Genomic DNA, 16,210 nt, shown 5'->3' with positions numbered 1-16,210 from the left:
GTGCCTCCCGAGGACATCTTTCCACTTTGTAATTTTTCTACTAATTTGAGTACCACTCTATTGAAGGTCGTGGATCATATTGGAATATGGCAGTCCTGAAATCCTTTGCCCTGGCACTTGTCTCAATATAAGAAGCCTAAAAGTTGCACATCATTGGGTTCCTCAATTTGGGTGGATAATCACAAAATGAATCGCAATCCCAAATTTTTCCCCATTATAGCCTTATAGTACTGAATATTACTGAACTGCTGCTGTCCCTCAATGAGACTCTGTGGAAGAGATCACTTACACTACCTCTGCCCCACCACACTACCAGCCCCCCTCCCCCCCGCCCACCCCCCCCCCCCCCCCCCCTCCCACCGCCCACCCCACTCTGCCATTCCACAACCCCTTCTCACTAAGAATGTATCAGATAACAGCACAGGGATAATTAATCAAATGGAAGCAAATTACTCTGGATACTGGGGATCCAAAATAAAAATTCAACAAGCCTGGTAGCATCTGTGCAGAGAACAACAGAGATAAAGTTTTGACTCCTCTTCGGAACTCTTCAGAACAGTAACAATACAGGACAATTGGCTGAATGCCACACCATAAAATGTATTTACCCTCTGAGCTATCATTTTAATGCCACAATTTGGAATGTTTCACTTTTTTTACGCTGCTGTTATTGCTGCACTGACTTCCAGAAGAATAATGTCTGATTGACAGCTTTATCAGAAGGTTGCAGAACTCCATAGCTATAATAATCCCATACATGAGCAACGGACCGTAATACAATATTAACAAAAATATATTTAAATTGCGACTGGTGTGACTGATACGTTGTTTGTCTACTTCAAAATGGCAAACAATAAACCCAAGACCAAAACATTTTAAACCCAACCTGATATACAACAGTGCTTATTAACAGATTTAAATTAGTTCTTGCTGCTGTCTGGAAACAGTTTTGCAAAGATACTCTAAATCCCATTCAGCTCTTTATTGAAATTGCTCTTGCAAATTAAGCCTGACTTTTCCAGTTACCAACATAATAAGATCAGTGTCTTTTGAGGTTCATTCTTAATAGTTATGATAATTAACGTAGAAATTAATGGAGGATCACTACTCGCACTGATAATTTGCAATCATATCGTCTTAGGGCATGATTATCATCTTAATAGAAGCGCTTAAAAAGATTTGATCTTAGAAATGGTTTACATTTATTCATGTTTAATTGTTTTGATATAAGTCTTTACCAACATCCCCTTCACTGATCCAATGACTTGTGACCTAAAAGCATCACATTAGTAGCAAAAATTTTATATATATATGTCGAGAAAATTTGCCATTCAATTAAATTGGCACTGCATTACGATGTACTACTTCTAAAGTACAGTATAAGAGAATATATATCTAAACCAGCATTGTTAACTGTTCATGAAATGATGACCCTCTGGTTAATATGAATAAGTTTAGTTTATTTATTAGTCACAAGTAAGGCTTACACTAACACTGCAATGAAGGTACTGTGAAAATCCCCTAGTCGTCACAGTCCGGCGCCTGTTCGGGGACACTGAGGGAGAATTTAGCATGGCCAATGCACCTAACCAGCACATCTTTCGGACTGTGGGAGGAAACCGGAGCATCTGAAGGAAACGCACGCAGACACAGGGAGAACGTGCAAACTCCACTCAGACAGTGACCCAAACCGGGAATCGAACCCCGGTCCCTGGCACTGTGAGGCAACAGTGCTAACCACTGTGCTACTGTGCCGCCCATAAAGTACGACCTATTTCTGCCCTATTAATGCATCATAATTAGGAATTAATCTTAATTCCATCTTGTTGTATTGACACTAATTAGCATTTATTTGCTGCTGGGCACAAGGTTTGGCTTAAAATAAAGCTGCCGGAAACATTTACAGACAAATGCTTGACACATCCTCTCCTTTTTTTTAATATAGGCACCAATCCATTTCATTTTAAATTAATTAATGCTTCCCACTAAAATAGTGGATGGAGAAATGTAGCAAAATCTTTGTCGAAGTTGCCGGGAGCCCTTTCTAAGTCTACGGTAATATGAATTTCAAGAGTCAATAAACTAACCTACAGTCTGGGAATGTGGTGCTTGGCATTCTCTGCATGTTGTGGAGTGCTAAGCAATATGCTGTTGGAACTGTAGTTATGTATGTTGAGTACATATCCCATGAGAACCAGATGAACACCAATTTCCAGCAATTCGTATGCAGGAAACAGTTTTCCCAACTCATGTCAGCGTATAGCCTTTTTTTTTTACTCCTGCCTTTCATAAAACTAAAGCTGTGATTGTGGATGGCCCTGAAGGATTTGCAAAATCTTGACATTTGGGGTGGAAATTTTCTGGTATTGCATTGCCAATGAGCAACCAACCTTGCACAGTGAAGGTGCATGTCTGAAACTCAGCTACGTTCCAATTCAAGATTAGAAATTACAAGAGACATTTCAACACATTTCAGCTTATTAATGTTAAAAAAAAGTTGAAGACTACTTTGGATCTACAAAACACCTTTCCCATCTCGAAAAATTGCGGGCATGGGAAGGAAATTTGTGTGAAGTTAGGTTAAGTTCAGTCTTGACAACAATGTGCTAATTTAGACACAGTAAAGGGGGTAATTTTCTGACTAACGTCTCTGATCTGAAGGCAGCATATATCAGAGGGATGAGTTTGCATGGCAAATTACCTTATAATCATTCATTTAACTTAATGGAAAATTGCAATTGGCGCAGAAAATTTTTGTAATTTCCCATTTCCCATCAATAGTTTTAAACTGTTATATAAAACCAGCAGTGGACTCTGTTCTGTATAAAATGTTTCATATGCATTTAATTGGCCTGTTCCACTGCCTCTGTCTCCAATGGGTCATACATCGCTTCTAATATCCAGATAATTCCAGTCATCACTTTTTTCTGTCTGTAAACCCGACCATTAAATCCAAAAGTCGTAAAGCAGCACCAAGGCAAAATTCAGTTTTCTTGACTAACTCCTTCCATTTATCGACACAAAAACAAACATATTTTACAACAACAGATTATCTGTTCGAACACATTCTTTGGTAATTGTCCAGTCTCCTTACTCTCATTCAAAGGGCCCTATTTTACCATTTTGATTCTAAGCGCTGGGCGGACTTGAAACTGGGAGTGTTTCAGATCCGACTTTTAGACCCGTTCTCAGGCGTCCCCATACGCACTCTGCCTGAAAAAATATCAGCAATTCTGAATCGCACTGCAGAGGCCTGTGGGCGGGGCTTAACGCGCCCGAAATCCTGCAGCTCCGATCGGCGCCTTCAACCGCGCATTCGCAGAAAGAAAATAGAAAGCGGCTCCCCGACACATCGCTTCTGGGCCGGATAATGCCTCCCCCTGGCCCCCACAGACATTGCCTCACCCCCACAGTATTACTGACCCCCTTATCCCCCATCCCCTCTGCCACCCAGACCGATCGCGAGCTCCCCCCCCCCCTCCCCCCTACCAATCTCAGGCAGAAAGGCAGCGGAACCCCCCTTTCCCCCTCACTGATCTCAGGCAGAGTGGCAGCGGGCCCTCCCTTCCCTCTCAATGGTCACAGGCAGAGTGGCAGCGGATCCCCCCCTTCCCCCATCACTGATCTGAAGCAGAGAGCCGTCGGACGCTCGGCACTCACCTCCTCACTAACTGGAGCGCCCGAATCAGACTTTTGTGGAGCCTGTCTGTTTTGCGCCGATTCTGGATGGGCAAATGCGATGGTAAAGGGGGAAGTGCCGGTAAGGTTGAACGTGCAGCCCATTAAGTCAATTTAAATGCATGCAAATACATTTAAATGGCCATCGTGCCCATTTTGGGCATGGTCCTGATCGCGGCCATTTTCAGGCCTTGGTAAAGGGGGAACCGGCGCAGAGGCGGGCGTGGATTGCGCTACTCACTTCACGCCCAACTTTACCAACTTTTCACGCCTGAAAATGGGCACAACACGACGGTAAAATCGGGCCCAAAGAGTCCCGTGCCACTATAGTGTGGTCGCCTGATCACTGTGACCCATACAGCCTGAGAACATAGCTGCCACTGAACATTTATCCTCATAAATCTTCCTCTCTTCATGCTGAGCACTATTAACGATGGAAAATAGAATAGTCTCCAGCATTACCAGGAGCATCATGTGTCAGACAGTCTTGCAGATATCTAGCTAATGGTCCGTGTTAATATTTTTGAAGTAAATTTTAATCCTGAGAAGATTAAAGTGCTGATGGTAACTTAATTAAAATGCTGGGCTTTGGAAATTGCCAGAACATCTAAAGAAATGGCAGTTCAAAAGGTGACCCATGTTTGTTTAATGAAGTCAGCATAGAAGAGATAGAGCTATGGAACAGCAGATGGGCTTACTGAACTGAAGAACTGGAGATGCAATGTCTCAAATCCTTGTAAACAAGAGTCCAGATGGATGCTTTCGTTTTGTAAATTAGGGCCCCGCACAGTGCACGGTGGTTAACACTTGATTCCCAGCTTGGGTCACTGTCTGTGCGGAGTCTACACGTTCTCCACATATCTGCGTGGGTTTCCTCCGGGTGCACCGCTTTCCTCCCACTGTCCCAAAGACGTGCTGGTTAGGTGCATCAGCCATGCTAAATTCTCCCTCAGTTTACACGAACAGACACTGGAGTGTAGCTACTTGGGAATTTTCACAGTAACTTCATTGCAGTGTTAATGTAAGCCGACTTATGATACTAATAGATAAACTTTAAAATTTTAAATTGGTTTTAAAAGCATTTCGCGAACCTTGAAATGTTGTGAAAGCTGTTTACTTCATCAAATCAAAAGCTAAATTGTAAATGAGTGATGATTAACCTGAAGATCGGTTTGAGAACATCCCAGAGCAGGCTACATCGTCATGGAGATAAGTGGAGCTTGTGATAGTTCTCTGGGTGTTAATGGAGAGAATGATTTCAGTTGGGACCTGTTGTGGTTTGCAGCTCACTTAAAGATAGCCAATGTAAATGATAGTTAGGTGAGTGAAGTAGGTACATAAGTAGGCAAAAATGCACTTACCTCTTGGATCCAGCAGTCCTTGCATCCCTTCAGTTGACAGATTTCCCAAGGCCTGGGAAATATGGCCGGCCAGGATTAGATTTTAAATGGTTAATTCTGAGGCATATAGCTTCATGATAATATTTAAATAATTAACCCCTCATCATACAGTTGCATTGATTGATTGCCTCCCTTAAAGGAGGAAGTAGATAGGATAGGAACATTTCAGACTAACCTTTACTTCACACCTGCCCCAAATCCACATATTTTTGAGGGTTAAGACTCCTCCCATCGTTTTCAAAATTCTACAAATCCTTCCAAGTCTTCGCCCTATCCTATCTCAGCAAACTCTTCCTGTGCCCCCCCCACTCCCTCAGAACCAGCTTTTTGAGTAAGCTTCCTTCCCTACCCGCATTCCATCATTGGTGGCAAAGCTTTGAACTGTCTTAGCCTTAACCTCTAGAATTCCCTTTCTTGATCGAAAGCCATCTTGCTCCTTAATTCCCAGTCTTTTGAACACCTTTTCAAAAGCGATGTTTTCAATCATCCAATCAGCTGTAGGTTGTTTTTCTCCTCTGCGGAGAACGTTGCAATGTTTTTGTAAATTAAGAGTAAACGTCATGGCGATGTTTTTGACACAGTAAGAGGTTTTAACAACACCAGGTTAAAGTCCAACAGGTTTATTTGGTAGCAAATACCATTACACCATTGCTACCAAATAAACCTGTTGGGCTTTAACCTGGTGTTGTTAAAACTCTTACTGAGTTCACCCCAGTCCAACGCCGGCATCTCCACATAATGTTTTTGACACCAGTTGTCATATGATGGGCTGGGAGGTGGCAATCTTTACTTTAAGTATAATTATGCCCAGAATAAGTTTCATTTAAGACCATAAGACCATAAGACATAGGAGCAGAATTAGGCCACTCAGCCCACTGAGTCTGCTCCGCCATTCAATCATAGCTAATATTCTTCTCATCCCCGTTCTCCTGCCTTTTCCCCATAACCCCTGACCCCCTTATTAATCAAGAACCTATCTATCCCTCTCTTAAAGACACTCAATGACCCGGCCTCCACAGCCTTCTGCGGCAAAGAGTTCCACAGATTCACCACTCTCTGGCTAAAGAAATTCCTCTTCATCTCTGTTTTAAAGGATCGTCCCTTTAGCCTGAAGTTGTGCCCTCTGGTTCTAGTTTTTCCTACTCGTGGAAACATCCTCTCCACGTCCATTCTATCCAGGCCTTGGAGCATCCTGTAAGTTTCAATAAGATCCCCCCTCATCCTTCTAAACTCCAACGGGCGGCACGGTAGCACAGTGGGGCGGCACGGTAGCACAGTGGTTAGCACTGTTGCTTCACAGCTCCAGGGACCTGGGTTCAATTCCCAGCTTGGGTCACTGTCTGTGTGGAGTTTGCACATTCTCCCCATGTCTGCGTGGGTTGCCTCCGGGTGCTCCGGTTTCCTCCCACAGTCCAAAGATGTGCGGGTTAGGTTAATTGGCCATGCTAAATTACCCCTTAGTGACCCGGGATGCGTAGGTTAGAGGGATTAGTGGGTAAATATGTAGGGATATGGGAGTAGGGCCTGGGTGGGATTGTGGTCGGTGCAGACTCAATGGGCCGAACGGCCTCTTTCTGCACTGTAGAGTTTCTATGATTTCTATGAGTACAGTCCCAGAGTCCTCAACCGTTCCTCATACGACAAGCTCTTCATTCCAGGGATCATTCTTGTGAACTTCCTCTGGACTCTTTCCAAGGCCCCACATCCTTCCTTAGATATGGAGCCCAAAACTGCTCACAGTACTCCAAATGAGGTCTGACCAGAGCCTTATACAGCCTCAGAAGTACATTCCTGCTCTTGTATTCTATTTAGCTACTTAGCTTCCACAAATAGATTGGTGATTATTTTCATTTGTTCTCATCTCCAATTCAGTGAGCTGGTTAACAAATCCCTTTACCATTTCTTAAAATCTGCCCTTTTCTCGGACTTGGTAGTTAATTATTTCTCCAACATGTTCCAGGTACACAAACCAGTTTAATTTCCAAGTTTGAGGGCTCTTGGTGCAGTAAGGATGAAACTATACGCTCAGATGGAGTGGAACCATGGTCCTTATTGGTACATGTCAGCCAGGATTCTCTCAAAACAAAACTAAGTGCCCAACGGGCAGGAAAACAGGAATATTTCCTGCCTGTTTTTTGGACGTACTTACCTGAAGGAATCTCCAACACTCTGTGCAATGCAGAGTGACTCAGTGTGATCCACCCTGAAAAGTGAATCCCGGCCGTTGTATCTACATACAGCCTCTGTTTGACAAACTCCAATTCCATGTAACAGCAGAAGCAGAAGCTATCATATATTTTTGCATCACTTATAGCTGGTGAACATGTGAGGGTTGACAGCAGGTAAAGGAGGTCAGATGCAACCTTTATAAATCTCTCTGCCTCGCTATCTCTCTCCTCCTTTAAGACGTTAATTAAAACCTTTCCTTTGTCCAAGCTTATCATCATCTGTCCTATATCTCCTGATGCGGCCCAGTGTTAGACTTTGTTTTATGACACCCCTGTGAAGCCCTTTGGGATATTTTCCTGCATTAAGGTGCAATATAAATGCAAATTGATGTTAGATTTTACTGGCTTTCAACCGAACTTGTGACACTGGGAACAGTTTGAAGATCAGAATTCATAAAGTTTGCATTATTCAATGGGTGGTCAGGTATGTACATATTTATCTCTCATTGATAGCATCAATAGGGCTTATGAATGACTTGAACAATAAATGATAACAGATGGTATTTAGATTTGTTTACGGACATAGAAAGATTAGCTTGTAAATTGAGGTCACAATTCTCTTTCCCAGATCCCATAATTACACATGTTTTTATCCACAGTACCAAAAGTTGATTAAATATTAAAATTATAGTTTTGTCCAGCAGTGTCACTTAAGATCAGTTGCTGGCGTCCTTCCCGTGCCACCACAAATTAATCTCGTCACGGTATGAAGAATATTTTAAAAGCTGCAAATCGCAGCCATTAAACTTTGAATTAGCCAGAGGCTTTTTCCCAGGGTGCAAGGGTCGACAACAAGAGGGCACAGGTTGAAGGTGAGAGGTGGCAAGTTGAGGGGAGACGTGCAGGGAAGGTTTTTCACACAGAGAGTGGTGGGTGCCTGGAATGCACTGCCAGTGGACGTGGTAGAAGCAAGCACGTTAGCAACGTTCAAGGTGTATCTTGACAGACACATAAACGGGAGACGAATAAGGGGAAAGAAACCACGTATCAGCGTAGGCTTGGTGGGCCGAAGAGCCTGTTCCTGTGCTGTATTGTTATTTGTTCTTTGTCCCTAATGAACATCAGCAGAACAAAAGCATTGTTGACTGAAAATTTACTGAATTTTAGGTTGACTCAGGTGTTACCTTGGACAAGACTTTCTAAAGATATGGGTGGGATCTTCTGGCCATGCTCTACCCAAGACTGGAAAATCCCGCCCAAGGCCAACAGACCTTTTCATGGTTTCCCCCTCCACCCCCTCCCCCCACCCACCCCCGGCCTGCTATGACTCCTGTGGTAGGCGGGACAGGAAAGTTCCGCTCTGCGTGTTAAGGAAATGTCTATGGAGGAGAACAGCAAAATTATTTTAAATTGGATGACAATTTTCAAAGAAAAAATAATTGAATTATATTGTTATGTCAGTACTCACTTAAACTTGTATCTTAATTTCAAGTTAATTTCTAGTAAAATTAAACAATATCCACACTGGTGTTGTGTGTGCTTGGAATATGAGGGGAATAGTCTGACACATTGGACACCCTTTACTCATTCCAGTGTGAAATGGTAATTTGTCACAAAATAGTTACCATAGAGATTGGAGTGGAGTTTATATCGTTCGCAAAGCAAAGTAATTGGACTTTGCTTTTTAAAAATTATTATAATTGACAAATTCCCATTAATATTTCATGCTAAAATAAAAGTAAAATACTGCGGATGATGGAATGGAAACAGGAAATGTTGGAAAAACTCAGCAGGTCTGGCAGCATCAATGGAGAGAGAAACAGTTAATGGGCGGGATCTTGAACCCGCTCTCGGCACCCACGAGATTGCCGGCAGGGGCTCAGGATCTGGCGAAACCCGGAAATCACAAATCTCACCGGAGATGTAATGGCCGATTTCCATTAATTTAAATAAATTTAAATCTAATTAAAGCTCTCCCACCCCCTCGCCAGATCCTCCCCATCATGAGATTTCCATTCATTTAAATAAATTTGAATCTAATTAAAGCCCCCCCCCCTCTCGCCAGATCCTCCCCCATCATGAGATTTACAACAGGTTCATCCAGACGTATCCCCATAATCTTGTGCATTTACCATGGCTAATCCACCTAACCAACACATCTTTGTACTGTTAGAGGAAACCGGAGGAAACCCACGCAGACACAGGGAGAATGTGCAAACTCCACATAGACAGTCACCCGAGGCCGGAATTGAACCCAGACCCCTGACGCTGTGAGGCAGCAGTGCTAACCACTGTGCCGCCATGCCACCCATGTCCTTGTGACTTCAGACCATCATGTAGAAGGTGACAGATGTGTGCGCCCACATTCTGAGACATCTAAAAGCACCTCCAACATTGCCTTTTAACCTCCCCCCGTTCCCCTGGATTCTATTATCATCCACCTCCAAAAAGCCTTACCACCCCTTAGAGCCTACAAACATTACCGAGCCATTGCCCACTCTGATCCTGATTCCTCCCATCAGCCATAGCACCAACGTAACCCAGTACTGTGACCTCCCCTGTGAAACCTTCACCTACCTGACAATCACCCTGGATTTGCCACCCAAAGCATCCCGCTTCCCCCTCTAATTGTGACAGCTCCCTCCTCTGTTCCATACCCTCAGTTCAACAATGCCTCCAACATTGTACATAACCCCACCGTCTGTGATCCACCCATGTTTGTGCCATGGCTCACAATGGACCCTATAATGGACCCTGTTCGTTAGCATCCTGACCTTCTTGAGATGTGACTGCCTCTTGTAGCTCAGACTGTTGCTTCTCCAGGGCCTGTGAAAACCTGCAATGTACCTGCCTTCTCCTCATCTGGATGACAGCCCTTAAAAGGGCAGGGTTGCTTGGATCCTGCATCATCTACGTCTCTATGAGATGAAGTAATAAATCTAGTGAGCATATTCCTTACAGGTTTTCCTCCATCTCAGAGCCATCTAGCCACTGCCAAGCATAGTGCCTGACCTCTGTTTCAACATGGCATCCCCACCCCACCCTTCCAGGTGAAGAACATCCTGGAGGACCAGAGATGGGTGCTCCCCACATTCATCCGTGACCGAACATGGTGATATTACTCTGACCCAATATATGCAAGAAGCCTCCCTTTGACACTACTCTGCTTGTCCCCACTACCCCAGAGACTTTATAGAGAGACATTGCCTTGGCAGCATAGAAAGACTAAACAGATGAGCCCTTGTCAGGCATGACCATTCACTCAGGAGGAGAGAGGTTTGGAGTTGGGAGTTCGTTGCTGCCCACCAGCCGTGCCCATTTGAGACACCCACCCACCTCTCTCCCTCCATCCCTGCCTCTGACGCCTGCAGATGGCAAATGACACAGAATAATGGCAGCTCCAGACCTTGCTGCGATCTCCATGTTATGAAACCCGTGACTCAGGAACAAACCTGCTGCCATATGGGCTTTATAAAGTTAAAGTTTGTTTATTATTCTCAAGTAGGCTTACATTATCACTGCAATGGGGTTACTGTCAAAATCCCCTAGCCGCCACACTCCAGCGCCTGCTCGGGTACACTGAGGGAGAATTTAGCTTGGCCAATGCACCTAATCAGCACATCTTTCGGACTGTGGGAGGAAATCGGAGCACCCAGAGGAAACCCACGCAGACACGGGGAGAACATGCTGACTCCACAAAGGCAGTCACCCAAGCTGGGAATTGAACCCGGGTCCCTGGCGCTGTGAGGCAGCAGTGCTAACCACTGTGCCACCGATGACTGGGCATGGTTAACGTCCAAGTGCCTCATGATTATTAGGTTGTCCTTTGAGTCAGCCATTTATGCTGACCTTGATCCCAACCCACCCGAAAAGACCTTCTTCCCACTTCTAGGTATCGCATATTTAAATCAACTGCATTGTTACTGGAAGAAAGGTGCATGTTAGTTTTCAGACTTACTTTCTACTCTCCCTGTCACCCACCAACTTCCCCCCATCAACCTTGATTCATCAGATATTACCATTCCTCTCTCCTCTGAACCTCCCTCCGTTTCCCTGGATTATATTATCATCCAGCTCCAAAAGCCTGACCACCCTTTAGATCCTACAAACATTACCGAGCCATTGCCCACTCTGACCCTGATTCCTCCCATTGGCCATAGCACCGATGTAACCCAGTACCGTGACCTCCTCTGTGAAACCTGTGACAATCACCCTGGATTTGCCACTCAAAGCATCCTACTTTCCCCTCTAATTGTGACGGCTCCCTCCTCTGCTCCATACCCTCAGTTCAATACCCAGGACCCTCACCATCGCCAGCACCAACCCTGCCTTCTCAGGCCATCTCTCTCCAAAAGTCCTTGCCGTAAACCGTACCCCCTCTCACCCAGCCATAGAACACCCAGACTCAACACAAAATGCCCTCCTTTCCATCCTGCATTGCTGCACCCTCACATTCCCTCACAGCCTCCTCTATTTCCCCAGAGAGCCTCTTCGTTCAGAAGCTCATAAGATTTACGAGCAGAATTAGGCCATTCACCCCATCGAGTCTGCTCTGCCATTCGATCATGGCTGATATGCCCCTCATCCCCATTTTCCTGCATTCTCCCCATGACCCTTCAACCCATTACCAATTAAAAATCTGTCTAACTCCTCCTTAAATTTACTCATTGTCCCAGCATCCACTGCACTTTGGGGTAGCGAATTCCACAGATTCACAACCCTTTGGGAGAAGTAGTTTCTCCTCAACTCTGTTTTAAATTTGCTACCTCTTATCCTAAGACTATGGCCTCTCGTCCTAGAATGCCCCATTCCCCGGACACTCTTTCCATCACCCCCCCCCCCCTCCTCCCCCCCCCAACCCCGCCAACATCCACCCTTAGCTTGCCTCCTCTGTCCAGCTTTCACCCAGCTTGTCCTCCGATATGTGTCAAGTTGTGAGCCGTCCGCATGAAGGCCAAAGCAATGTCTACTCACCTGAGAGTCATGGAGGAAGCGAAGCTGTTCAGGTGCACCTTGCTTATATAGACGTAAAGGTGAACGTCCTGATTTCTCGCTGGTCGGGGAATTTCATTCCAGTGAGGTGCCTTTTAATGAGCGTGCATGACATGCAAATGTGGGAAAAAGGGCTTCCCGACATTCTTCGTGAGGAAGCTCAATCCGCCTTTGAAGTCCTGAGTACAGAATTCCTACAGTTCATCCTGCTGTTAGCAAACAGCCTCCCCTCAGCCGCCTCGGCCACAGAAACGGAGCAGCTGGAAAAGAAACAAAATCCCTCAGAGGCGGCACGGTAGCACAGTGGTTAGCACTGCTGCCTCACAGCGCCAGGGACCCGGGTTCGATTCGTGGCTTGGGTCACTGTCTGTGTGGAGTTTGCACATTCTCCCCGTGTCTGCATGGGTTTCCTCCCGTTTCCTCCCACAGTCCGAAAGATGTGCTGGTTGGGTGCATTGGCCATGCTAAATTCTCCCTCAGTGTATCCAAACAGGTGCCGGAGTGTGGCAACTAGGGGATTTTCACAGTAACCTCATTGCAGTGTTAATGTCAGCCTTACTTGTGACTAATAAGAAATAAACTTTAAACTAATTTTTGACGTCATGCCAAGTTAAGTGACCCCACCCGCCCAGCGGTGACACTCCGAGATTTCAACAGATGCTAAACTTGTAAGGTGGAAACAAAAGCAAGATACTGCAAATGATGAAAATCGGAAATATACACAGAAAAGGCCAGGAATACTCAGCAGGTCAGGCAACGTTTGTGAAGAGAGAGACGGAGTTAATGGCCCGCTACAGAATCGGAGCGGGTAAAGGTCCGACAACGGAAATCTCCGCTGACCTCGGACGGGAATTTCCGATCTCGCTCTATCGAGATCGGAAATTCCCGCCCAGCATTTCAGTTCGGTATCATTCACTCTGCTTCTCTCCACAGATGCTGCCTGACCTGCATTGTCAGGGTAGGAATTTAGTTCCTGCACTCAGCTTGTGATTTTCCATTCATTTGCCTCAGCATTGCTCATAAGCACAGAGGAAGAACTCCTATCCTGCAGTCTAAGTGCACCCTTATTCAAAGGGTAATTGGATGGAATGAAAATTGGTGTAGCACTGACATTCTTAGAAAGGTTTGTTAAGTGATAGTGACTTCTAGTGCCTCAGCGTAAGTACTGCACCCAGCATTTTTATTTGTTTTGTGGTGTTGGAAATATCAGGAAACATGAAAGTGGAAAAGCAGCCATTGTTGGAAATCTGCACGAAAAATAGAAAGGGCTGTAAATTCTGACCTCTTGCACATTCCAGATTTTTATCATTCCACCATTAGCATTTGTACCTAGCGGCAAAGTGGTTAAAACTGCTGCCTCACAGCGCCAGGGACCCGGGTTCAATTCCAGCCTCAGGTCACTCTCTGACCCCAATCCCACTCAGGCTCTATTCCCATAACCCCACATATTTACCCTACTAATCTCCCTGACACTAGGGTCAATTTAGCATGGCCAATCAACCTAACCCGCACATCTTTGGACTGTGGGAGGAAACCGGAGCACCCGGAGGAAACCCACGCAGACATGGGGAGAATGTGCAAACTCCACACGGACAGTGACCCGAGGCCGGAATTGAACCCGGGTCCCTGGCGCTGTGAGGCAGCGGTGCTAACCACTGTGCCACCCCTTTAATCTTAATGTTGAGCACTCTTAACAATTAAAAAGTTGATTGAAAAATGGCTTCTCAATATTATCATCTCCCTTTTGGACACTATAGTTTAATTTCTTTCTCCATATTTTTTCCTTTTCTTTCTCATTCACATATTTTTAGTCTAAACTTCTTAAAGTTTTGCCAGAAAATATATATAAAGGGTTGCACAAAATAAAATTCACTTATGGAGAACCAGACTTATCGTTTTTGCAACAGGTAAGTGGGTGCTTGTATTAGCACTTTGGGCAGAACTGCGGCAGATTGTTGAAAGGACAATGGTTTCTGATTACTTTATGTTTTCTAAATACAGACAACAACCAGGAGGATATCAGTCAGCCAACTAGAGTTGTTCAAACTCATTCCTACAGAAACTGTGAACCTGTTGAAATGTCATATCAAACCGGACATCTTCAACCTGCGATAAGAGTGGCAGACTTACTGCAGCACATCACACAGATGAAATGTGGCAAGGGCTATGGCTTCAAAGAAGAGTATGAGGTAACTCCAATGTTATATTCTCAAAACACACTTTAGGTATTCTGCTCGGAACAAAGGATTCTCTCTTAAAATGAATAGTCCTAAAATTACAGAGCGGATGGAGTCGGTACCTCCAAGACAGGGGAAAGAGAAATTTAAGGTGAACATGTTAAAGGATACTGATTCCGTTTTGCTTGTGAGGAAAACTATGGCAATGAAGGTAAAATGAGATAACCAGGGTAAATCGAGTTTTGTCCCATTTTTGTCGCAGTGGCCCTATGTGTCGATGCTCAAAATTGGCTTTTCTGTGTTGGGATTGTGTCAAGACATGCATGAAATCACACCGCACAGCTGGAAAACAAAGACTCGAACTTCTCGATGGCTGATTCAATTTGTGTCAGTTCAGTTTTAGGATTCTGTTGGTGATCCACCGTCACATTAATTGCCTTGAATATCATTAACTACGGACAGGACCCTAGAAATTATTATTGCCAGTATTGCCAGACATACTTGTATGACAATGTTTGAAAGGGACATATCATCAACAGTAATTTGTGGGTTCCAGATACTACTGTTGAGTTGGATATTATAATCAAAGCTGACAATGCAATAATATTTGAGTCTGTGCATGACCACAATATAATGTAAGAAGTTTAACACCAGGTTAAATATAATATAATGTACAGTGGCACTGCAATTAAACTAAAAACACAAGCCTTTCTACCGGATAGTTTACAAAATGTATGCTACAAGATCTTAAAGTGCATTATCTGAGATCAGTGACTGTTGAACGTGGTATATAAAATGTTGGACCTTTCCTTGTTATATACGTTCAAAAAACTCATGGTATTTTGCAGGTAGTAAAATATATTCCTAGGCCGAAACTTTATGTTGCTCAGGCAGGAACATGCTCGAACTGGAAGCATGTGAAATCACGTAAGAAGATATCGAACATGCAAGCACGTGAGTCGGAAGAGCACATGCTGACAATCAAGCAGGCAATTTAGCCCATTAAGGGGCCAATTGGAAGCAATTAGATGTGGTCCATCTACTATTACAGTTGGCCAATTGGCCTGACGGCCTTTACGAGCTTCAACTTCATTCCAGGGTGGGATTTTTATTTATTTGCTCAGGAGATGTGGGTGACACTGTCTCGGCCAGCATTTATTACCCATCCCTAACTGCCCTCCATTTCGGAGGGCATTTTTAAGAATCCACCACTTTTACCACAATGGTTTCATAGTCATCAGTCGACTTTCAATTTCAGATTTTTTTTTTAAAAATTGAATTCCATTTTAACCACCTGCCGTGGTGGGATTTGATCCCGGGTCCCTGGATCTTGTCCTGGATCTCTGGATTACTAGTCCGATGACAATACCACTACACCACTGCCTCCAGGCTGAAATAAAATTTTAAAGGTTGTCTGGGGACTGAGGTTTGCGATTGGTGGTGCTGTTTAGACACTCCTTGCACAATCTCTGCAGCGCAACTTTGTGTTTTACAGGTCTGCAGCTCCCTGAGACACCTCCACATTGTCTGACCCCCTTGAGGGAGCACATAAGAAGTACCAGCTCACGTCCTCCCTTTTCCCGTGCCCACCCTGTTCCCACCCTCCCTGGCAACGCTGAGCCTTTCCCTGCACACATTTCACACCGGTTGCCCGTTAAATTGCACAGCCAGCGTGAAGTTGAGTTCTGGGGCAGATGACGGCCAGAGGCGCATTTCACGCTTGTTTCGCACCCGCCAGGTGAAAAATTCAAACGCATGCATTTCAGATAAAAAAAATGACTCGACATGCGCTCAT

General features: G+C 44.6%; 1 protein-coding gene across 2 annotated transcripts in view; it reads left to right on the top strand.

Annotated features, from left to right (window-relative positions):
- Nucleotides 1-16,210, top strand: part of ptprt (protein tyrosine phosphatase receptor type T) — a 999,403-nt gene that overhangs the window by 850,965 nt on the left and 132,228 nt on the right. Inside the window, exons 17-18 of one of the 2 annotated variants that reach the window (XM_078236147.1) lie at nt 4,930-4,939; nt 14,240-14,427. In XM_078236147.1, coding sequence (XP_078092273.1) covers nt 4,930-4,939; nt 14,240-14,427 — 198 coding nt within the window. The remainder of the gene's footprint in view (nt 1-4,929; nt 4,940-14,239; nt 14,428-16,210) is intronic. The other variant, XM_078236146.1, reaches the window with a different exon arrangement.

This window comes from Mustelus asterias, chromosome 20 (assembly GCF_964213995.1).
Source record: "Mustelus asterias chromosome 20, sMusAst1.hap1.1, whole genome shotgun sequence".
NCBI classification, from domain to species: domain Eukaryota; kingdom Metazoa; phylum Chordata; class Chondrichthyes; order Carcharhiniformes; family Triakidae; genus Mustelus; species Mustelus asterias.
Note: the sequence above shows the minus strand (reverse complement) of the source record. Positions and strands in the feature narration are given on the sequence as shown.